At 31.9% G+C, this 22,547-nt stretch overlaps 3 protein-coding genes and 1 pseudogene across 7 annotated transcripts; 2 read left to right on the top strand and 2 right to left on the bottom strand.

Annotated features, from left to right (window-relative positions):
• The first annotated feature begins 342 nt into the window (after positions 1 to 342).
• LOC148205864 (protein AGENET DOMAIN (AGD)-CONTAINING P1-like) lies at positions 343 to 1,047 on the top strand. The gene has a single exon (XM_088112286.1). The coding sequence runs from the start codon at positions 443 to 445 to the stop codon at positions 869 to 871; it is 429 nt and encodes a 142-aa protein (XP_087968412.1). The 5' UTR covers positions 343 to 442; the 3' UTR covers positions 872 to 1,047.
• Positions 1,048 to 5,356: 4,309 nt separating this feature from the next.
• LOC148205863 (QWRF motif-containing protein 3-like) lies at positions 5,357 to 8,939 on the bottom strand. Of its 5 annotated transcripts, none has more exons than XM_088103894.1 (8): positions 8,699 to 8,938; positions 8,394 to 8,615; positions 8,240 to 8,293; positions 7,951 to 8,070; positions 7,719 to 7,829; positions 7,544 to 7,633; positions 7,344 to 7,451; positions 6,151 to 6,439 (listed from the first exon to the last, which is right to left on the bottom strand). In XM_088103894.1, exons 4-8 carry the CDS (start codon positions 8,020 to 8,022, stop codon positions 6,365 to 6,367), a joined length of 456 nt encoding a protein of 151 aa, XP_087960020.1. In that variant the 5' UTR covers positions 8,023 to 8,070; positions 8,240 to 8,293; positions 8,394 to 8,615; positions 8,699 to 8,938; the 3' UTR covers positions 6,151 to 6,364. The 5 variants fall into 5 exon arrangements, with proteins under 5 accessions (XP_087960023.1, XP_087960020.1, XP_087960021.1 ...); XM_088103895.1 differs by having other exon boundaries at positions 8,732 to 8,938; XM_088103897.1 differs by lacking the exon at positions 6,151 to 6,439 and adding an exon at positions 5,357 to 5,698 and having other exon boundaries at positions 8,394 to 8,932.
• Positions 8,940 to 17,265: 8,326 nt separating this feature from the next.
• On the bottom strand, positions 17,266 to 19,482 carry LOC124848459 (WAT1-related protein At1g68170-like). The gene is made up of 7 exons (XM_088112281.1): positions 19,268 to 19,482; positions 19,080 to 19,142; positions 18,885 to 19,001; positions 18,348 to 18,591; positions 17,925 to 18,083; positions 17,630 to 17,781; positions 17,266 to 17,550 (listed from the first exon to the last, which is right to left on the bottom strand). The coding sequence occupies exons 1-7, from the start codon at positions 19,480 to 19,482 to the stop codon at positions 17,322 to 17,324; spliced, it is 1,179 nt and encodes a 392-aa protein (XP_087968407.1). The 3' UTR covers positions 17,266 to 17,321.
• A 2,080-nt stretch (positions 19,483 to 21,562) lies between these two features.
• Positions 21,563 to 22,161, top strand: LOC124848457 (peroxisomal and mitochondrial division factor 2 pseudogene; annotated as a pseudogene).
• Positions 22,162 to 22,547: the final 386 nt, after the last annotated feature.

Below are 22,547 nucleotides of genomic sequence, written 5' to 3'. Positions count from 1 at the left end.
AAGTTTGTACCCAAAGATTTAGCTGCAAGATTTAATCAAAACTGAAAAAAGAAAATACTAATGAAATAAACGGTTGAAAAAAAGAATAAAAGCAAAGAAACAAAATTGATTAAATAGATTCATGTTGGCGAAGTGATACCAATCCGATATAAAGTAAAAATATAAATGGATATTACTACAATTTTATACACTTAAATATTTTGAAAATTAAATCTCATATATCTTACTTTTTAGATTCATAGGAATAATTTTAATTGAAAGTAATTTTTAATAAATCCATTAAATTACCATGATAATAATAATAAATCCATAAAAAAAAACACCATATATATAATAAGAAGAACAATATACGGAGAGGGAACCCCCCACAGAAACAACACTCTGTCTTTTTTCAACAGTGTTCACCATCACCGCTTTCAAGAACCTTCCCTTTTCTTCTTCAATGCGTCCACCGCGAAAGAAGGTGAATTTTCGCCCCGGCGACAAGGTGGAGGTGTGTAGCAACGAGGAGGGCTTCTTCGGCTCCTACTACCTCGCCACCGTCGTGTCGGCTCTCGACAACGGTCTCTACGTCGTACGCTACGACACGCTGCTCGAAGACGATGAATCCAAGCCGCTCACGATGACCGTCTTCCCCAGAGAGCTCCGCCCTAAGCCTCCGCGCATCGCAACCTCCTCCTCCTTCGCGCGCTACCAGCGCGTCGACGCCTTCGACAACGACGGCTGGTGGGTCGGCGAAATCACCGGCAAAGTCGACCTCGACCGCTACTATGTATACTTTTCCACCACTCACGAGGAGATCGTGTACCCCGCCTCCGCAATTAGGGTTCACCAGGAGTGGATCAACGGCCAATGGATTCGTTCCAATTGATCAATTCACGTTTCAATTGACGTATTCCTGTAACCAATCGTGGATAGATTTCCTGTGGTGGGTTTTAATTTCAATCTGTAATAGAATTGAACATGAAACATTGTGCCCCTTGTTGTTTATACATTTAATTGTGCCTCCATTTTCTCATATACGTCAATTCAGTTCTTGTCTTTTAATTGTTTTTCTTTTCTTAATCTTGCTGGGTTAGTTTATTTAAACGTGTTTTGTTTGTATGTCTGTGTTGGTTAAGTAGTTGTTTTGGTTTTCATTAGATCTTGTTGGTCGGAAAATTGGGATACCAGGGGCTGACTACGGTGGTTTATTGAAAATAATTTTCCAGGAAAAAGAAAGGAAAAAGAAACGTGGCTTCATTTGATTTGTTAAAAATCATTTACAATTTTGAATGTGAAAATTGTTAATATCCTAAACCATGAACTGTTTGTGGTTTTGTTGCCCCTTGTTTAGCTTTTTTATTAATATATATCGAATGATGTTAATTAACTTTACGGTTTCCGTTGGCTGTTTCAAACGCTTGTTAATGGTTTTCGACATGTACTTGTGTAATAATTTTAGTGCTTACATTGGAACAGTAATAAATTTTACTGTTTCCTGATAAATAGATATTAATTATAGTTCTTTATTGAGAGATGTATTCTATTAATGTGGTAACATTTTAAAAAAATGGAGGGTGAAAAAATATTATGGCAAACTTTACACTGGATTTACGAGATGATTTTAGTTGAGGAGACAGATAAGAGATTATTGTGCTATTTGAATTAAAGAATTTAAATGGATAGATAAATGTAAATAATTAATATTTTATTCTTAAGTTTAAATACAAATAGTAAAAATTATCTTAAAATAAAATTTAAATTGTTATTTAAATTTTTTTAAAAATGTTATTTTTATATTTACAATTATAATAATAATAATAATAATTAATATATATGTGTAATAATATACACACACACACACACACACACACATATATATATATATATATATATATATATATATATATATATATTCAAGTTGTAATTTAAAATTAAAATAATAATAATAATGTTATTATTAATATTATTAGTAATATTTTATTATTAATATTATTCTTTATTAAAACTATTATTATTATAATAATAATTATTAGTATTATTATTAAAGTTTATATTATTAATACCAAAAATATTATTACTGTATTATTATTAATAATAGGTATATATTTATATAAATGACTTTCTTTTCTTTTATATATATATATATAATTAGTTTTTATTTTTTAATATATATATATATATATATATATATATATATATATATATATTGAAGTTGTAATTTAAAATTAAAATAATAAAGATAATAATAATAATTACCATTAATAATAGTAATATTATTGTTAATATTATTAGTAATAAAATCATAATTATATTATTATTATTAAATATATTATTATTATTATTATTATTATTATTATTAATGTTAATATTATTATTATTATATCATGATTAATAACGAGGAAAAAGAAATAATTAAGTAAATAATGAAATCGATTCTTTCTCGTTAATATTAATATTATTATTAATATATATATTTATTTTAAGTTGTAATTTAAAATTGAAACAATAAAAATAATAATAATTACTATTAATAATAGTAATATTATTATTCATATTATTAATAATAAAATTATAATTATATTATTATTATTAGTGTTAATATTATTATTATTATATCATAATTAATAACGAAGAAAATAAAAACGATTATGTAAATAATGAAATCAATTCTTTCTTCATTTATTTATTTATTATATATATATATATATATATATATATATATATATATATATCCCAAAAATATAGTATAATACTATATAAAAGAGTCATCACAATAAGGATATGATAAAACATTTATTAACTATCATATAAAGTAAAGTCTTACGGTCATTCCAAAATAGACTATAAAATTTAAACTTTATAAACAAACATCTTATACAAAAACTATTTACAAAATACAACAAGTAACTACTCAGCAGCATCACCTTCATCAAGAGTCTGCTCCAAGGACATCTCATCTCCCTCTGCTCACACCCACCGGATGATCATAACACAAATAGATAACAAGGAAAACATACAACACAAATACAGATAGAAGGGTAAGCTAGAAGAAAACAAGTAATGATGTATGCATAAAATTAAACTTTCAAGAATTATAACACAAACATATCAAACACAACTAACTTTATATTTAATCAGCCCTTGACTTGACCATCCGGATTAGTATGAATATGTAGCTATAATCGTTCGTGCACTTGTTGTGGTGAAACAGTTGGCTCACCACAAGCTACCACACAAGATTAGTCTGTTATCACTCACCTTAGGCCAAGGAAAAGCCCCTAGGCTAGGACCTCCTGGTATTCTCACGACATGCCTCACTCCTCTCTACTTGAGAATAGGTGACCATTAGAATGTCAGGATGAACTCCAAGACTGAGCTTCCCATATTCAAACTTACAAACTTGACAATTACCACTGAGAAATTCCTCCTTGGAATTCTCTTCCACACCATTTGAAACCATAAACCTTACTTTCATACTCATATAATACTCATATAATACTCATACATAATCATACATTATCCATAAATAAATCAATTTCATTACTCCAACCAATAAAGAACAAAGGAGAGAAGAATGCATGATAACTTGGGACAATCGCTCAGCATACGCACTCGCTGAGCGACCACAGACTTTACTCGCACAGTGACCCAGCTCACTGTGCAAATCCACTAACAGTGAGCCAACCTCTGCAAACACTCGCTCAACGATCCAACTTGCTGTGCGAATTAAACTACTAGTAGTACCAGACATCTAACTCTCTCGCTAAGTGCCCCCTTTCACTGATCAAATAAAACTTACAGTGCTCATAGACCTCAACCATTCACTCAGCGCACCACCTTGTTGTGTGAATCCTTAGACAGAGAGCCAACCTCTACAACCACTCGCTGAGCGATTCCACTCGTTCAGCGAGTCTGCATAATCTGCAACACAACATCTGCAGAATTACACAACTTAATCCAAATTTACCAACTCCAACTATTTTTCCCAACTTCTAACCCTCCTAGATTGAGTTATATACCTAATTTTAATTGACTAAGTGTGTCCAAACCTTTCTAACCTCATTCTTAAGTGGCCACTAGCCAATTCCCACTTCAAAACACACAATTCATCAACCTAGGGACCCAAATCTCATTCTACTACTCTTGGCACAGTTTTGAACAACTTAGGGACTCTAACAAGCTCCAAATGACTTACCTAAACTACTACCACTGACCATTTGAGTGCCCAACCTCCAAATCAAAATTTCACTACACTTCCTCAAAACTCACCAAAAGTAAAATGTGAACAATGCACCCTCTTCACTAACCTTCTCAACACAAATTTCCAGCATAGAATACATTCCATCACAGTCCAAACATCATTCAATTCCATTCATAAACACCATTCATTAAACCACACTCAAAGACAATCAATTTAATCATAAAACGTCTACTCAAAACCTAATTTCCATTCAAATAACAACATGCTCATAAATCCATCACACATACAAACTAAATAACAGTTTGAAATAAATCTAGCTTCCCTTACCTCAATCAAACTTGCATTACTCAAGATTACTCCGACCTTGCCTTTCACCGCAAGGAATTTCTATAAACACTTACAAATTACCAATTAGTGATAGGAAACTACTTTTAGAACTTAAATGGAACTAATAATCAAGAGAAGGAGATTCCAAACACATGCAAAAGTAGAAATTCCGTGTGATCACAGAATTAGGGAAAACCTAAAAAAAGGAACGAAACTTACCTGCTCAAATCGAGACATTGATCAGGCAGATATGTAGACTTTGATGCTGTGATCCCCTAGGTACCTCCTTATCGTCAAACAGTGGATCAATGAGTGAGAAAAAGTAGAGAGAAGTGAGAGAACTCAAGGAGGATAGTGTTCTAGAGAGATAGATGTGATTTAAATAATGAACCGAGTTTTAGAAAATTCTATTTATATTATAACACTACAAAAAATTAGATTTTTACCGGGGGTTATTTTTTCCGTTTCCGGCGGTTTTAACCCCCGGAAAATATGTTACCCGCGGTTAGAAAAACCGTTGGGAAAACCTGCGTCGCTAAGTAATTACCGGCGGTTTTTCTAAAAACCGCCGCAATTAGCAGGGGTTTTGAAAAATCGCCGGTAGTAGTGGGGGTTTTACTAAAACCGCCGGAAATAACCGGGGTTAAGCAAAACCGCCGGTAATTTTGAGGGTTTATGAAAACCGCCGGTACTTTTGAGGGTTTTCCAAAACCGCCGGAAATGTAAATAATTTAATTTTTTTTATTATTCAAATGAGTTTATTATCATTAATAAACCAAAATTAAATAATATAAAACTAAAATTAAATAATATAAAACCAAAATTAAATGTAAACATTAAATATAAACCAAAATATTATTATATAAATTGTAAACATTAGAAATACAATTAATGGCTTGCTTTTAAAGCTAAGCTCCTGCACAAATACTTGAACTCAGTACATGTTACAAGATGAATGAAGCAACAGATGATATTGATGTTGGACTTGGTAGTTAACATGCACTTTGCCACTCGTAGGCTTAAAGCCATCATCGGGGTCCTCACTAGTCACTCGCACAGCCACACAATGACCTTTTGGCTTTGTGGATTGTGTTTTGTCAAAATCAAAAGGGGTAGCTAAAGCTGAAGTTTTTCTCCAAGCATCATATCCCCCACCGTGCTCCACCCCATAGAAACGCCTTATCTCTATTAAAGGAGACACATGAAATACATGTAAGAAATTAAATAATAGAAAATAGGAAAGCAAATATCAGTAAAGAATAATTTAAACTATTCATTGGGTCTCAACCGTTTCCTCATTTTAAGTTTAAGTCTATATGAGAAAATTGTAATTTTTAGTCCCTAATAAAATTTTGAAGAAAATTAAACAATGCAAGGAAGGCTTAGTAGCAGATTTACACTGCAAGAAAAATCTCTAGTTTTGGGTACAAGGCAAAAACTTATCTTTTATACAAATGTAGGGACTAGTACTTAATATTCTCTCATGTAGGGAATAAATTTAAAGATGGTACAACTATAATGAAGTACCAACTCTGATCCATACACCGGACACACACTAACATGGACATCAGGATATGGCTAATGTCCAAAGTGTAGGACACATCTAATATTTATTTTAATATAACAAAAATCTCAAATGAAAATGAAAATTTATATGATTCACACTAAAAACAAATTTGTAAAGTTATAGTTTTTCTATAATAATGGCTCTCAATTAAATTTTTGGAAACATACATCTTAAAAGTTAGAATAACTAGTTAAGCCTTATGAAAACAAACAAATTTAGGCTTCTAAGTTCTAAGAATCTTTCTCTAAAACAAAAATAATGGGTGTTCCAAGTCGAGAGGGATATCAGATTCTCCAGAACCAAGTCAGAAAAAAAAGGAAATACTCCTTCAAATGTGAGCATATGATTCCCACTTTTACCTGGCAAACGAATAAAAATGCATATTGGGTTAAAATTTGAAGGATCAATTCTGGAACCTAATGCAGTTTAGAAATTGATATTTGCACATAACTTTTTTTACATAACTTTTTTTACATATCTAAATGTGCATGGAAATAAAAGTAGACTATTTCCGAAGTTTTATTACTGCTGTGGAACTCAAATGGAAAGTACTATCTGAGAATGGAAAATGGAACTAGAAAATGGGGTCCACTGGTGAACAAAAGTAAGAAAGAATAATATCTAATTTTCAGGTCACCGCACAAGGATTAAGTTGGGTTTTCTATTGGTTCTATCCAAGATTCCATTGGATTACCAGCTCCCCTCCAACTCTCATATAAATACCAATTTCAGCATGATTTCCACTGAAGAGAAGTGTGTATAGGAGAAACAAGACAAGCACAACAAGCATTCAGAAATTATCTTATTTGTTAGTTCCAGGGCTTGTAACAATCTTGAAAGTGATCAAGAGAATCAAGAGAAATATCATATCATATCATATCCCAGGAAATACAATAAAGAGAAATATCATATCATATCCCAAGAAATACAATAAAGAGAAATATCATATCCCAGGAAATACATGTTCAAGTATAATTCTAAAGGACCATCACCTCAAATTCTCTATCAGCATCACTATCCTTAGGTTCATATTACTGATATAATTAATGTACATTTTAAAATAAAATACTGACTGATGTTAAAAAAAACATTCTTTAAAACAAACTTTTGAGAAGACAGAAACCAAGTGATGCAAAGAGAAGAAGGCTATGGAATTACTAATAGGGTAGATGTAGATGAAGTTCAAACCTTAAGATTAAGCTCGTTATACAGGGCCTTTACTTTAACATCATTAAAGGAATAGTTAAAAGAACATTTAGTTACCTGAAGGAGACACATGGTATGGAACATATCATTGAATTCCTGTAAGAGAAACTTCTCCTGTACAACAACTTCTGCTAATTCTGATACCAATCCAGCAATCTCGTCAGCCTGATCATCAACAAATTTTAACTCTATTTTTAATTTTAAGTCCTCACCAGATAATAACAAGACTAATATTAATACAATGTTATCAAACATACCAAGGGTAAAAAAGCTGATAATGAAGAGTTCATGGAATTTGTTAGCTTCAATGCACGCTTTTGAGAAACTGATGCTAATTTCAAATCCACCTGTAAACAACAACATAATACAAATTCTATAAATGCAAATTTTTTTATACTAAGGTAAGACTTGAATGTCTTTAACTGGACTCACTTGAGCACCTTCCAAAAGATGAACTCTGCATGCAACAGAATACAAACATTCTTGCAATAAGGTGATTGCAGCTACATATTGCCTTTTCATACTTCTCCATGTTTTCAATAGCTTCATTTACCAACACATATCACACACCAACGATGAGAGAATTGAATCTCTAAAACAACAACAATGGCATAATGCCAATTCAATCATAACTAAATGAGATACACATACACTATAAACTCACTTGAGATTGCAGTATACCATCCAGTTTCATCTCAAGCTTCTCTCTCTCAATTTCTATCGTCGTTAGTACCATTGAATATTGCAGTTTGGCTTGAGTATTCAAAGCACATATGAAATTTCCCTAAACACAAAACAATTCAAAAAACAATTGTTAATCTCATTGGAAATGAAATATAAAACCACTCACAACGATCTTACATGTCATATGATTTCATATCAGTAGCGGATTTTGGTTAGGCCCAAATCTGAAGGAATAATAGCTTATCCTTTTTCGAAAGTATAATCATTACCCAAACTTGAAGGAAAATGGTGTGATTCACAGCACAAGCTCTTGCATTTGTAAACTGCCATTGGATGAAACGATTATCAAACAAACGTAGTTGATGAATAACAACAATATCTTGCTCAACCCTAACCAAGATCCAACGCACACAGTTTTATCACCTCGCGTGCGGAATCTAGCACAACCGATCTCAAGAAGCAACAATCTGTTTCTTCCAAGGCTGCTTCACCGATGTGAAAGTGTGAATCGTCTCTATTATTATGCGCGAGCGAGTGCTCCTACAAAAAGAGGAAGAAGAAACGTGAAACCAAACCCTAGCTCGTTCTCCCTACATGTTTAGATTCACTCTTTGCTTTGCTTGCAGCTTTCATTGCTTCCCCACTCTGTAGCAAGACCGTCACTGTTATTTTTAAAAATATTACTAAACTAAACAAGAATAAGAATTTTTGGAGAATGAAGACAAGACCGATCGTGGATGGAGATGAAGAAAGGCCCTGACTTTTCACGAGCGAAGAAGGAGAGAGGAGTAGAGTTGGCCGCACCAGTTCCGTCGCCGGACACCATGCTCACCGGCAGTGATTCCAGGAGGAGATGTGTGATGGCTGGCTTCTCTGTTGGTTAGAGGGTCATAAAAGAAAGAAGATGAAAGGTTAGAGGTTTACAGTGCTGTGTAAAGAGGGAAAATGAAAAAATATTAGCACGGTATAAAGAGGAAAAATGAAAACATGTTTTCACTTAAAAAGTTTTTGAATAAAAAAATAATTTATTTGTGGTTTTAACGAAACCGCGAAAATTTCCAAAAGTTTTAAAATAAAACCGCCGAGTGTTTCGGAGGTTTCAAAATCCCCTAGTAATAAACCCCTCCTATAAATTATTATTTTTGTAGTGTAAGATTATTTTAAAATAAAATACTCGGTCTCATTATTTTAATACAAAATACTCTATTTTCTAGGTTCATACAAAAATTATTTATATATTTATACAATTGTTATTTAAAATTTGAAAAATTAAAATAATAGTAAAATTGTATTATTTTTAATTTATAATTATTAATATTATTTTTTAAATAATTATTATATTATTCTTTTATTATTATTAATATTATTATTAACAATATTAATAGTATTTATAATTTCATTATTATATTATTATTAATAATAAAGAATGGAAATCAATTATGTAAAAAGTGAAATTGATTAAATCATTTATATATATACAAATTGAAGTTGTAATTTAAAATTAAAAAAATAAAAAAATTATTATTATTATACTATTATTACTAATGTATAGGAGGGAATAATGGAATTGATTCTACCTCTTATTAATATATATGATAAAAAATAAAAAGTAATTAATTATATATGTATATATAAGAAAAGTAAATAATTTTTATACATTACAAAAATATGACTATTATAATTATAGTTATTACTATTTTTATTATTAATAATATATATGTACATAAATATATATAAAATATCTTAAAATAAAATAAAAAATATGATTTAAAATAATAAAAATATTATTATTATTATCATTAAAATACTGATAATTATTTATTTTATTATTGTTATTATTAGAAATACAAAAAAATAGGTGAGGTGTTAATTACAATATTTATCTGCAGAAATCTTTTGATTTTGAGAAGATGTAATTCTAGTGATCTCCTTCAAACCTGCGTAAATATGTTGAAGCAAAGAGAGACTTACTGTGAACTTTTACCAAAACTCTATGATATCTAAACTTTTCCAATCCCTCTGAAGAAATATTTTGCAGCATGTTTTCTAATATGCTTCACCTTTGTTATGCACTATGCTATATGCTTCTACATCACATTTTACAACATTTTTCTATTCATGCGTGTTGTATTCCCCTTTTGTTTCAGTTGTAGTTGAGGAAATACTGGATGATGAAAATAAGCTATAACAATCAAGACAACAAAAGTTTCGACCCTATTAACGTGAGAAAAATAAATAAAAATAAAGACATTAGAGGATGCATTAAAATTAAACATTTTGGATTCTACCAATATACATTCTGAAACATAAAATTTACTTAGAATTTGGAATGTAAATTTTTATTAATTTACATAGAATTTACATTTTAATTTATCTTCAAAAATTACATTATAGATTATATAATTCAAATTATATAATTTATATTCTAAATTATCTTTCAAATTTACATTACTTTACTGATGTTGAATTCAAAATGCATATTTTATATTTCAAATTATATAATTTGAAATGTAAAAAATAATATTTGTGAATTCCATAATCCGAAAAAGAAAAACTTAAACATCCTTTTCTATTGTTTTAATAGGGGTATAATTGAAAATTTTAAATGTAACGAGGATGAGTAAGAAACCCTAGGAAAAAATTCCGAAACAACAATTGTCTATTAAAGAAAAGAAAGGAAAATACATCAAAGCCCTGTCAAGGTCAAGATGAAGAAAAAATACAATCAAAATTTCAAAAGTTTAAAATAAAAATAAAAAGAAATATGCTAAAAGAAATGTTCAAAATAAAATGTGTTCCGTATTCCAATAATCAGAGCACTTACATTTTGCAGAAAATTATTTTTTACTACACCCCATGAATTTCTTTCTGCAACCAATATTTTTTTGAATTCCATTTTTATTCTTATTTTGTTTTAGGCTTAATAGGTTATTTAGTCCCCAAGTTAAGAGCAGAATTTTCATTTAATATTCGGTTTTAAAAATGAAGACATTAGATTCTCAAGTTACGAAAATTGTGTAAATTAAGTCATGTCCGTTAGGGTGGTAGCAACGGCGTTAAAGGTTAAAAGATGTGACAAATTATTTATCCAACGTGGCAAATGCACATATTTTAGGTTTGGCCAGGTATGAAAATGTCCTTTTTATTTGGAAGAACCAAATGCATACAGATTTGGCCCAACATTTTAATCTCCAACGAGCTTAGGGGAAGGAGGTGATGTGAAGGTTTGGAGTTGAGGTGGGGTGCCCTAAGTTGTTCGTCCTAACTCAGTCTGTGAAGTTCGCTGTTTCTGAGGTGGGTGCCCTAAGTTGGGTGGTTGGGATTGAGGTGGGTTGTAGGTGTCGAGGAAGAAATATTGTGTGGTTGGTGGAGGCAATGTCAATGAATCAATGCTCGTCTTGCTCATGGGGGACCTCACGTGGTGGTTCATTAAGAGGAATGGTTGGCAGCCAAATATGCTACTGTGGAGAGCTTGCCGTATTAAGAGTCACAAAAATTGTTAAGAATCAGGGGAAGCATTTTTGGGGGTGCCCTAATTACAAGGTATTTTTTGTATGTTGTGTTTTGATTTTGGGGTACATTAGTTCGGTTTATCCTGAGATGTTTTGGGTTGGATGTTTTGAACAACGGAGTTGAAACGAGGAAGTGCGTGGATGTAATTTCTTCAAATGGCGCAATGAAGATTACATAGATGAAAGTGATAGTACAATTGGATGGCAAAGGAGAAAGATAATTTGTTTGGAAAAATCACTTGTGGTTTGTCAGAGAAGGGAGAAGGTGTTGTTGGGGTTTTTATGTTTGATGGGGTTGGTTAACATCATCTTTGTATGTATTTTGTTTTAATTTTGTTCTAGTGGTGTTTGATGGGGGTTATAATGTAATGTTTGTTAGTTAATGAAGATTGTGGTTGCAATGACATTGTTCGTGTAATGAGATTTTGTTTCTGTTATTGTTCAAGTCAATGTTATGTAATTTACATTGCCCTGTCATTGACAGCCAGTGAATGTTATGAAGTGAATGAACATCACATAAAATTATAGACTTCGTTGATTTTTCATCAGCATAAAGGTTTACAAACCATCAATATTAATAATGTGCTGAAAGCATCAATATTGACAAGGTCTACAAAGTCATTAAACATCACATAAGAAGTTGCCAAAGCATCAATTTTAGCAACCTGGCAAACATTGCAGGTTATAGTTTTAGAAGATAAAACATCAGAGCTGTTCCAAAATGATATCATATTGATGATTAAAGATCACTTAAGAAATTACATCACAGATCATCCATAATACATGACATCCAAAATATAGTTATATAGTGAAAAATACATCACATCCAAAATAATATTGAAGGTCAAATATGACCTGAATATGTCTTAGCAAAACTACTTAAAGTTGAAATTACATATCCAAAATACAAGTCAAAGTTGAACAATTTTTAAAGTGTTGTTGTAGTGTGATCGGTCTGGGGTTCTTTAATAACTTGACTTGGTTGAGTGGGTTGTGGTATAGCTTGGTGGTCTTCTTCTTGAGTAATCTGACTTGCTTGAGTGGGAACTGGTGTAGCTTCCTGGTGTTGTTGTTCAGTTGGTTGAGTGGAGTGTGGTGTTGCTTGCTGGTGTTGTGCTTGAGGGTAATTAGTTCTTCTATGCCCTAGTTGTCTACAAATGCCACATCTCTTTGGGATTCCAGTTTGGCCAAGTTGTGCATCATCCCTTATTTGCTCCCAACTCTCCCGTCTTCTTTTTTTTCTTGGTCTACCTGGCAACACCCTTTTCGGAGGAGGCAAAACATCAGCATATGAAGTCCTTTCCCATAGTTCAAGTCCATTGACAAGGAAAATTAATGGAATGTAAGTTTCTTCATAAGTTGAGGTTCTAAACCAAATTGGGATGTAGTCTTCTACATTGATGTTTAAAAACCTCATGGTAGTCAATGCATGACAACAAGGTATTCTTGTTACAGTCCACTTCCTACAGCTACAATCTTTTTTCTCTACATCAACCACAAACTTTTCAGCAATATTGGAAGTATGGCTGATCTCAAAAACTTGCATACCTGACCAACTGCCAAAGTATTCAAAAACAATATTAGGAAGAAATTTACAATGGAATCAGTCAAATAGAAAATGAGTAAGTGGTTTTGTAGTTTACTTACTTAGGTATCAAATATTGTGTCTTCTGTAACTCCTTGTGAAGTCTCTTTTGAATTTTGGGACAAATGGGACCATGAAACAACCTTATCTTCTCTCTATTGGATGCCCACCTCTTCATCAGGTAGCTACGAATCTCTTCCAACATTGTTATGATTGGTTTCCCCCTAGCACCTAAGATGAAACTGTTAAAAGCTTCAGATATGTTATTGACAAGTGTGTCAAAAAAAAGGTGTTCTTGAAAATCTTGACCTAGACCAAAATTTGCATTAAGAGAAACTTAAGTATTTGTAAAAGAAATATGCATTCATCCAAATATGAAATGTAATGTGAACTTGAAATGTACTTGCCTTGGTGGAATATCTATCAAGTATTTAAAGGCCTCTTCGTTGACTTCATTGATTTGTCTCATCACTGATTCCCAAGCTTGGGGGTGTGTTGCTGCTGCTGCCTTCCATAGTAATTGTCTGAGATTTATGCCAGGATATTTCTTCCTAAAATTTGCATAAATGTGCCTTACACAGAAACGTTGGTCCACACCAAGTAAAAGTTGTTGTATAGCTGGCAGAAGTCCTTGTCACAGTAATGAATGAAAGTCAGTTTTATATTGGGATGGTGAACATCCATAATCAATGAAAAGGTACTTATTTACTTACTTTCTGTTGATCTGACACAAAAGTACACCTTGAACATAATCCCCCTCCTCCAAGATCATCAATTAACCATTCTAAAAACCATGTCCATGTTTCCTTATTCTCTACTTCAACAACAACATATGCCAAAGGTACTATCTGGTCATTACCATATCTTCCAACAACATGATATTAGAGCCATGGTTAGAGTTTATCCTTGTGAAAATTGTTGTTTGTTGCTTTTATTGTTTCACATACTATTAGACTATTAATTAATGTCTAGTATTACGTTCGATATGCATATGTTTCGGCATGAAGGGGTGCATCTACTAGAGATAATGGGATGCAACTTTTACCTTTACCTTACAAACAAGTAAGATTAAGTTAGGTTCAAAGTCTACTTCTTAACCATAATGATGAGGTGGTTCCAAAGGAATTTGAATCTTTGTGTTTCAGATAAATTAATTCGATAGAGCTTGGTTTAGTAAACGAACTGCATGTTGTTGATTCATTATCGTTTCTATTTTTATAAAGGTTAAATCATTTTTGAGGTCCCTATTTTGGGTTACTTGTTTCAAAAAACTTTCTCAATTTTTTTGGTCATAATTGGGTTCTTCTTTTTGAAAAATTGATGTATTTAAGACCTTGCTATCAATACCATAGAGGTGTCACGTGTCACTGTCATGTCTGTGTCATTGCATTAATATTAATTTGGTTTCTGTATTTTTATTTTTGTCACAATTTGTCCTATGTTTTTTTTTAAATCAAACAATTTTGTTCCTCTTAAATTAAAACAAAATTTAATTTGTATATAAATGTTATGCAAATATTTTTATTAAAATTGATATTTTTATTAAATATTTTAATAAGATTAAGTTTATTTATAATTATATTTAGTTAATCATATGTTCTTTAAATATACTTAAAAGAGTTAAAAAAGAAAATAGTGATATGACATGCCGATGGGAATTTTTCAAATGACGTAACAAAACGAACAAATTGATAACGTGAAAACTTTGTGAAACTATAGGAACTCTAAGTAAAATAAAAAATTAGAGAAAATTCATGAAAATCATAATTGAATGTTGTATGTTACTTCTTTTTTTTATGCTCTTCCATGTTAAGTAGGGTTTTCACATTAAAATTTGATGAAAACCCTAATTAATGTAGAAGAACATGAAAGAAGGAATAACATAAATGACCTTTAATTATGATTTCGACGAAATTTTGTCCAATTTTTTATTTTAATTAGGGTTTCACGAAAGTTTTCAAATCTCCAATTTTAACAGAAATGACCTTTATTTATAGTTTTAAGGAAGTTTTCATGTTGTCAATTTGTTTATTTAGTCATCTTATATATTTAAAAAATTGTTGTTTGTTGCTTCTATTGTTTCACATGCTATTAGACTATTCATAATGTTTAGTCTTACGTTCGATATGTATATGTTTCAGCATTGGGGTGCATCGACAAGAGATGATGGGATGCAACATTTACCTTTACCTTACAAACAAGTAAGATTAAGTTAGGTTGAAAGTCTACTTCTTACTCGTAATGATGAGGTGGTTCCAATTGAATTTGAATTTGTGTCTCAAATAAATTAATTTGATATAGAGCTTGGTTTAGTAACTGAACTGCATGTTGTTGATTCATTATTGTTTCTATTTTTTATAAAGTTTAAATAATTTTTTATGTCTCTATTTTTTATTACTCGTTTCAAATGGGTCTCTCAATTTTTTTTTGTTTTAATTGGGTTCCTATTTTCAAAAAATTGACGTATTTAGGTTCTTGTCATTAGTACCATGTGTCACGTGTCACTGTCATGTCATGTGCCATTACATTAATATCGATTTGATTCCTGTATTTTTATTTTGTCTCAATTTGTCTTATGTTTTTTTAAAATTAAATAATTTTGTTTTTCTCAAATTAAAACAATTTAATTTGTATATAAATGTTATACAATTCTTTTTATTAAAATTGATATTTTTATTAAATATTTTAATAAGATTAAGTTTATTTATAATTATATTTAGTTAATCATATGAATGTTAATTATGTTTTTTAAATATACTTAAAAGAGTTAAAAAAGAAAATAGTGATATGATACACTGGTGTGAATTTTTCAAATGACGTGACTCACAATGTGAAAACTTTTATGAGACTGTAGTTAAAGGTAATCTTTGTTAAAATTGGAGATGTGAAAACTTCAATGGAACTCTAATTAAAATAAAAAACTTTTATGTTACTTCTTTCTTTTTCATGCTCTTCCATGTGGTTTTCACCTTAAAATTTTATGAAAACCCTAATTAATGTAGAAGAACATAAGGAAAGAGTAAGACAAATTTTCTCTAATTTTTTTATTCTAACAAGGGTTTCATGAAAGTTTCCCATCTCCAATTTTAATAGAAATGATCTTTAATTATAGTTTTATGAAAGTTTTCACGTTATTAATTTGTTCATTAAGTCATGTCATTTGAAAAATCCACCTATCACTATTTTTTTAACTCTTATAAATATATTTAAATAACATAATTAACATTTAAATAATTAACTAAATATTATAAATAAACTTAATCTTGTTAAAAATATTTAATAAAAATATAAATTTTAATAAAAATATTTGTATAACATTTATATAAAAATTAAATTTTGATTTAATTTGGGGTGAGACAACATTGTTTAATTTTTTTAAAAGTTTAGGATTAAATGGAGATAAAATAAAAATACAGGAATCAAATTGAGATTACTGTAATGACACATGACAATGACACATGCATTCTAATATCACAGTATCATTACCACATGACAAAATGTCACTTTGACAAGTGGCAAAGTTTAATTTTTTAGAAATAAAATATAAAAAAAATAAAAATATTTAAAAAAACTACAAACTAATACCTGACACCTTCTTTAAATGTGTTAGTACATGTAAGTACCTGATTAAATTAATTTTTCAAATATAGAGACTCTTAACCTTTTATAAAATTTATTTTAGCAAGTATAATTTCAAGGCTTGCTCTTGTGTAAAGTTATGCTATAAAATTTATTCCTAGTATAACGTTATTCCAATTGTGTACATTCTAGATGCTGATTGTTGTTTGCCTGGGATTATTTCCATTTATTTGGTATCATCTGTGTTTTTGTTATTATGATAGTTAGTCCACCCATCATAATTTTATCATTTTGGAATAATGACTATTGGAATAATTTTTCATCTTGATGTTCAAATCCTTTATCATATCACATTATTACTTTCTAAGGCAATTTACTTTGGATTTCTTTAACTTTTACTGCATAATTGAAATACTAACAGACAAATTTTCTTTTATTGTGTCTCCAAAAGTTTTGATGTCCTACTAAAAGTAAGGAAAATATTATATGAATATAGTCCCATTTAAATGTGAATTTCTGTAAGGCTTTCCCATAAAACAAAGTAATAAACATACAATACAACACATGTATTTGATGCGCATAAAGTGCTCGTAAGAATTGCTAACTCAAATGTTTGAAATCTCACACAAATTACTCAATTTCTCCAACTGGGTCGACCCAAGTGGTGTTGAATTTTCACTCAGGATTGGTTGATATAGTTGATGGTGAACAGGAAGTAACACTTGCTACAATCTTGTTGTCTTTATCACTTTGCCAGCTTGCTAAAGATGGATTGGTAAAGTGGATTGTTTCACATTGAACAGAGTCTTTTGAGAACTCCTCCTTCTGCTTCATCTGTGTTTCCTTGCTTTTTCCCCACAGCAGCAGGTACAATCCCCCCACAACCACCACTGATCCTGTAACACTGCACAGCATTCACACTTTAAGTGAAAAACTTGAAGGTTCTCATACAATTTCACAGCTAATTTAGTTGTTTAATTCACCTTCCAAGGTTGGGACATTCATCTAGTATCAAAGGCTCGAGAAGGGTCACAATCACCACCATTAGAGGACTAAAAGCAGACGCAAATAGTGGTCCCTTCCTTCGCACACACCACGCTAAAAGGGTGTAACACACTCCAGAGGCCAAAATTCCCTGCAAAACAATAAATATAGCAACCAGTTATACCTTGTAATTAACTTCATTTTAACCATGCAATATTTTGGTTGTATGTGTGTGCTGGTCATGGCAAAGCAGAGTGTTTAGAAAGCATAAAAAGCAAATATTTAATCAGTTACCGCAGAAACTGCTGTTAAGAGCCTAAAGTTCCAACCAATTTTCCACTTGCTCCAATCTCTCTCCGTAAAGAGAACAAATGAAACGGATTGGATTGAGGCTGTTGAAGATGTCATAGCCGCAATTGAGTAGTGCCACGGAAATTTCTCGCTCATCTTTGTCTGCGACAAAATTCAATTTCTGACTAAGTTTAGGCAAAAAAGTTGTCTGAATTTGGAGAGATTTAGGATGTCTTTAAAATGTAAAGGTTTTGGTAATGTTATTAAGAAACACTCTTGGTGTGTTCAGACTCATTTGATTATTGATCCTGAAAGTAACTGTTCTAAAATCTGTAGATTTGCATTAGTATCATAATGCTATTGTACTTTTTAACACACTTTTTGTAAAATCTCCAGAATGCTATTGAAGGCTATTATGAGTTGAACCTGGATTATCAACCACACTGAGTAACTCAAAGCGGCTCCAAAGGCTAGTATGCAGCCCCACAAGAGAGAACCTGTGGGGGCACCATCTGGTGATGGTGCATGGTGCAACAAGCCAATATGTGATGACCAAAGGCATAGCTTTCTTCCTTTGTAGAAAGTGAGGATCATGGCACCACCAATTCCTGTTAAAGTTCCCACCAACTTGGCCATGCCACCTGCTGTTCCAAGATTTGCCTTCTCAAGTCTGCATAATTTAGCAGGGATGGGGATTGTGATCCCCACCATTTGATCAAATGCTAGTCATGATAAACCTTTCTATTCGGTATAATTTGTTCAAAATTGAAAATCACCATTGAAAAACATTAAACAACTTGAATACGGTTGAGTAAGTGTTATTTGTACTGATTTCTGATTATAATCGAAGATTTTCACAGTATAGTCTGCAAAATAAATATATATATATAGTTTTTTTTTTAAAATTTTTTTCTTCTGAACTAGAAGTTTATTGTTTGATATGCAAGGTTACATGGAGCGTACCCGAGAGAAATAGACATAAGGTAGGTGACACCAGGGACGAGATTCAGCATGGCTGAAACATATACTGCAGACGTCAAGGCCAACGATTTAACGTAGAGACCTTGTAGTAAGGATCCCCTGAAAAAGTGTAAATCATCATCTTACATATTTTGGTTAAATTCTATATTAAATGAATCAGGGCATTAGAAATTTTACCCAAATAACCCACAGAGAAAACCTTGGAATGCAACTTTCCCAGTAACATCTTGCAGATGTTTCCTGGTGAAACACGTATCAAAACAAAAGTAGGTAGATTCAAAATAACATTAGCTTTTATTACTACATAAGATTATGTTATGTGCATGGGAAATGAAACTAACTGTTTTTGGTTCCTAACTCTTAACTTATTAGAGAAACACCTTTCAACGATGAGAGCTAGGGGAACAATGAAGGCACTAGCAAAGATGAATCGGTAGGCAATAAGAATACTTAAGCTCATTCCATCATCTGCTACTATCTTTAACATGATATTCACCACTGCATATAGAGTCTGGAGCAGTATCATTAACAGTACAGCCTTCACATTACCTGTGCCTTCAACTTTGTTTAAATCATCCATATTCCAGCACCTATCACCAATATGCAATTTTCCAAAGTATGCAATACTTGGTGAAGCAATGCAGCATGAATAAGAATAAGTATCAGCTTCTGATCCCACTTTTGTGTTCACAATACTAAACTTTTGCTAGTGTTATTCAAATTAAATAATGGGCAACAGATCTGTGAACTTCTTTTATGCAGAGAATATGTTATCTTAGAAAAATGCCCCTTTGCTATATCTTGCAGACATGCAGTTTAGCTTTGATAAGGAGACAAAATGAGTTCAACTTGTGGGAGTTTTTATTTGTTTTTGGTCCCTTCCTTTACATTTTAAAGTCTTTTATAAATTTTATTATATTTTTTAATATCTTTATTTGCAACACCTGATGACGTATGGTTGCCTTTTAGAAAGTTCCAAAAGGTCTGCAGGCGAGAGTTGTTGAAGTTATAACTCCTACGAAGTTTCTATGATGCCCTTCGTCTTGAGCACTGGTTAATCACTGATTTCATAATCTTTCAAAACAAATTAGGCAAAAGAACCGAAATATACTTCGCATCTTGGTTTTAATTCAAAGTTTGTATTTGCCTATAGTTTTGAATTATATCTTATGGGCTTTTGCTTCCTGTACCCTATCATTTTCATCTTACACCCTATCAATTTATTTAATTTCCACTTTTGCCCCTGTTTGGAAGTTAGTTCTGGAAAATGTAATCCGGAAATAGAAAATATATTCTAAGATTTTATTTCTGAAAAAGAAAAATATTTTTCCGATTTTTTTTTAGAATTGTCTTTTTGATTTTTTTTTTTTGAATTTAACTTTCGGAATTTATTTTCAGGACAATGAGCTACGTCTTCCGGAAAGAAAAAAAAATAACTTACCTCTTACTTTTGTTTTAAAATTATTTAAAAAGACGAAGTTACCTCTAAAGCTTAATAATATTTTTGTCCTTATATCTGTAATAATAATTCAATCTATAGATTTTGACTGAATATGATGTTTATATTTAAAAAGGAGAAACTGAGATTTATTAATATAGTTACTGATTTTGCGTGTTTATTGTCCACGCAGGAGCAAGGGAGGAATAGCTTTAATCTTTCAACTTCTCTCATAGGTGTTGATGTAGAGTGAATGTACGTAAAAGTCACTTAGACCACGAACTACATAAATAAAGGAAACGATAAGAGTAAAAACTCATAAGAAAAACTACCAAGAATATTTTTAGGATTTTAATTCTGCACTCCTCTTTGAAGTAATTTTCTCTTCTAGGCTTTAATTAGCATGATTCTAAATCACTATGCATACTCCACTCACGATTCCATCCATTCCATTGCATCAAATCCATCTTATCCGTTCTGCGCGATCCGTTTTGCATCAAAATGCAAAACTGGATTTGATGCAATGATACTGTGTTTTATTTGGTTCATATCCTCAAACACCGGTCACTAGTAGAAAAGTAACATTCTATAACGATACTTATAATGATGGATGAAAATAATTCGTTATAATAGGTTGATCGGGTGGCAAAATTGTAATAAATTTAAGATATTATAACGTAATTACGAAAATCAGTCAATAGGCAATGCAGTGGCAAACTTGTAAATAATTTTAAAACGTATTATAACGGAGTTATGAATATAAGTTATAATATATAATACGGTGACAAACTTGTAAATAAGTTCTAAATCTATTATAATGGAGATATAGATTTTTGTTATAATTTCTCTAAGAGATTTCACTTTTCAAAACCTAATGACTTATTCCTTCTTTCTCAACGCCACACTTTCTTCAGACTGAAACCCCAACTCGTAGGGGCACCGTCACCTTTCTCGATTGTAATGAGCCACATCTTCATTCAACATTTCTCTCTCGCGAGAAACACTCTCATTTCGACAGATTTACTCATTTCACCCTCGCGAGCAGCTGAAGCTTCTCACTCTCTCGAGAGTTCTTAAGCCGTAAGTCTCCATTTCTCTTCACAAATATGCATTTTCGCTTCACTCATCATCCAACCACATCTACTGCTAGGGTTTCTCACATACCTTCATCTTTTTCGCCTTTACCTTCGATTCCACCGATTGAAACATCATTTTCTACATTTCCACCGATTATAATCACATTCTACCGATTATAATCCCTTTCCACCGATTAAACGTTGATTTGAAGGATGTTGTTGCGGCAAAGGTTATCGCGGCGAGGGCAGCAGACCTGGAGACGGACGTGGCGAGGCTACAGTACGATTTGATATCGGAGATGACTGCCTCGGAGGAGGTGAGGGCGGATGCTTCTGAATTGAGGAAGGATTTAGGGGAGAAGGAGTCGTTGGTTGAGTCTCTAGAGAAGGAGCTAACAGCTTTGAAGAAGGTGAAGGCAGAGGGTGCTGTTAGGGTTAGGGATTTGGAGAGAAAGATTGGAGTTCTAGAAACCAAGGAAATTGAGGAAAGGAACAAGAGGATTAGGTTTGAGGAGGAGATGAGAGATAGGGTTGATGAAAAGGAGAAGGAGATCAATGGTTTCAAACAGAAGTTGGTGGAATTGGAGAAGGTTACTACTGAGAAAAAAAATCTGAGTTGGAAGAATTGGTTAAGCAAAAATTGAAGTTGGAGGAGGCACTTAGAGAATCTGAGGAGAAAGTAGCGGCTTTTGAGAGAGCAATATATAACAATTGGTCGCCCATGTTATCAGGTTATAAAAAGTAAATGGTAATACATTTAACACTTGCTCTCTCAAAAGCTGCTACTTTCTCCTCAGATTCTCTAAGTGCCTCCTCCAACTTCAATTTTTGCTTAACCAATTCTTCCAACTCAGATTTTTTTCCCAGCAGTAACCTTCTCCAATTCCACCAACTTCTGTTTGAAACCATTGATCTCCTTCTCCTTTTCATCAACCCTATCTCTCATCTCCTCCTCAAACCTAATCCTCTTGTTCCTTTCCTCAATTTCCTTGGTTTCCAGAACTCCAATCTTTCTCTCCAAATCCCTAACCCTAACCGCACCCTCTGCCTTCACCTTCTTCAAAGCTGTCAGCTCCTTCTCTAGAGACTCAACCAACGACTCCTTCTCCCCTAAATCCTTCCTCAATTCCG

Source organism: Vigna umbellata, chromosome 1, assembly GCF_029865625.1.
Source record: "Vigna umbellata cultivar VRB3 chromosome 1, Vumbellata_1.0, whole genome shotgun sequence".
Taxonomy (NCBI): Eukaryota; Viridiplantae; Streptophyta; class Magnoliopsida; order Fabales; family Fabaceae; genus Vigna; species Vigna umbellata.
This window is presented reverse-complemented; position numbering and strand designations above follow the sequence as displayed.

Bases quoted from the DNA above. Each gene is read 5' to 3' on its own strand.
- LOC148205864 (XM_088112286.1), top strand. From the start codon at position 443: ATGCGTCCACCGCGAAAGAAGGTGAATTTTCGCCCCGGCGACAAGGTG.
- LOC148205863 (XM_088103896.1), bottom strand. From the start codon at position 8,022: ATGGTACTAACGACGATAGAAATTGAGAGAGAGAAGCTTGAGATGAAA. The intron at 7,830-7,950 runs GTGAGTTTATAG...TGGTAAATGAAG, and splicing joins ATGGTATACTGCAATCTCAA to CTATTGAAAACATGGAGAAG. The intron at 7,452-7,543 runs GTATGTTTGATA...GTTGATGATCAG, and splicing joins TATCAGCTTTTTTACCCTTG to GCTGACGAGATTGCTGGATT.
- LOC124848459 (XM_088112281.1), bottom strand. From the start codon at position 19,482: ATGGATGATTTAAACAAAGTTGAAGGCACAGGTAATGTGAAGGCTGTA. The intron at 18,084-18,347 runs GTTCAACTCATA...ATTTTGTCGCAG, and splicing joins CAGTGTGGTTGATAATCCAG to ACAAAGATGAGCGAGAAATT. The intron at 17,551-17,629 runs GTGAATTAAACA...AATGCTGTGCAG, and splicing joins GAATGTCCCAACCTTGGAAG to TGTTACAGGATCAGTGGTGG.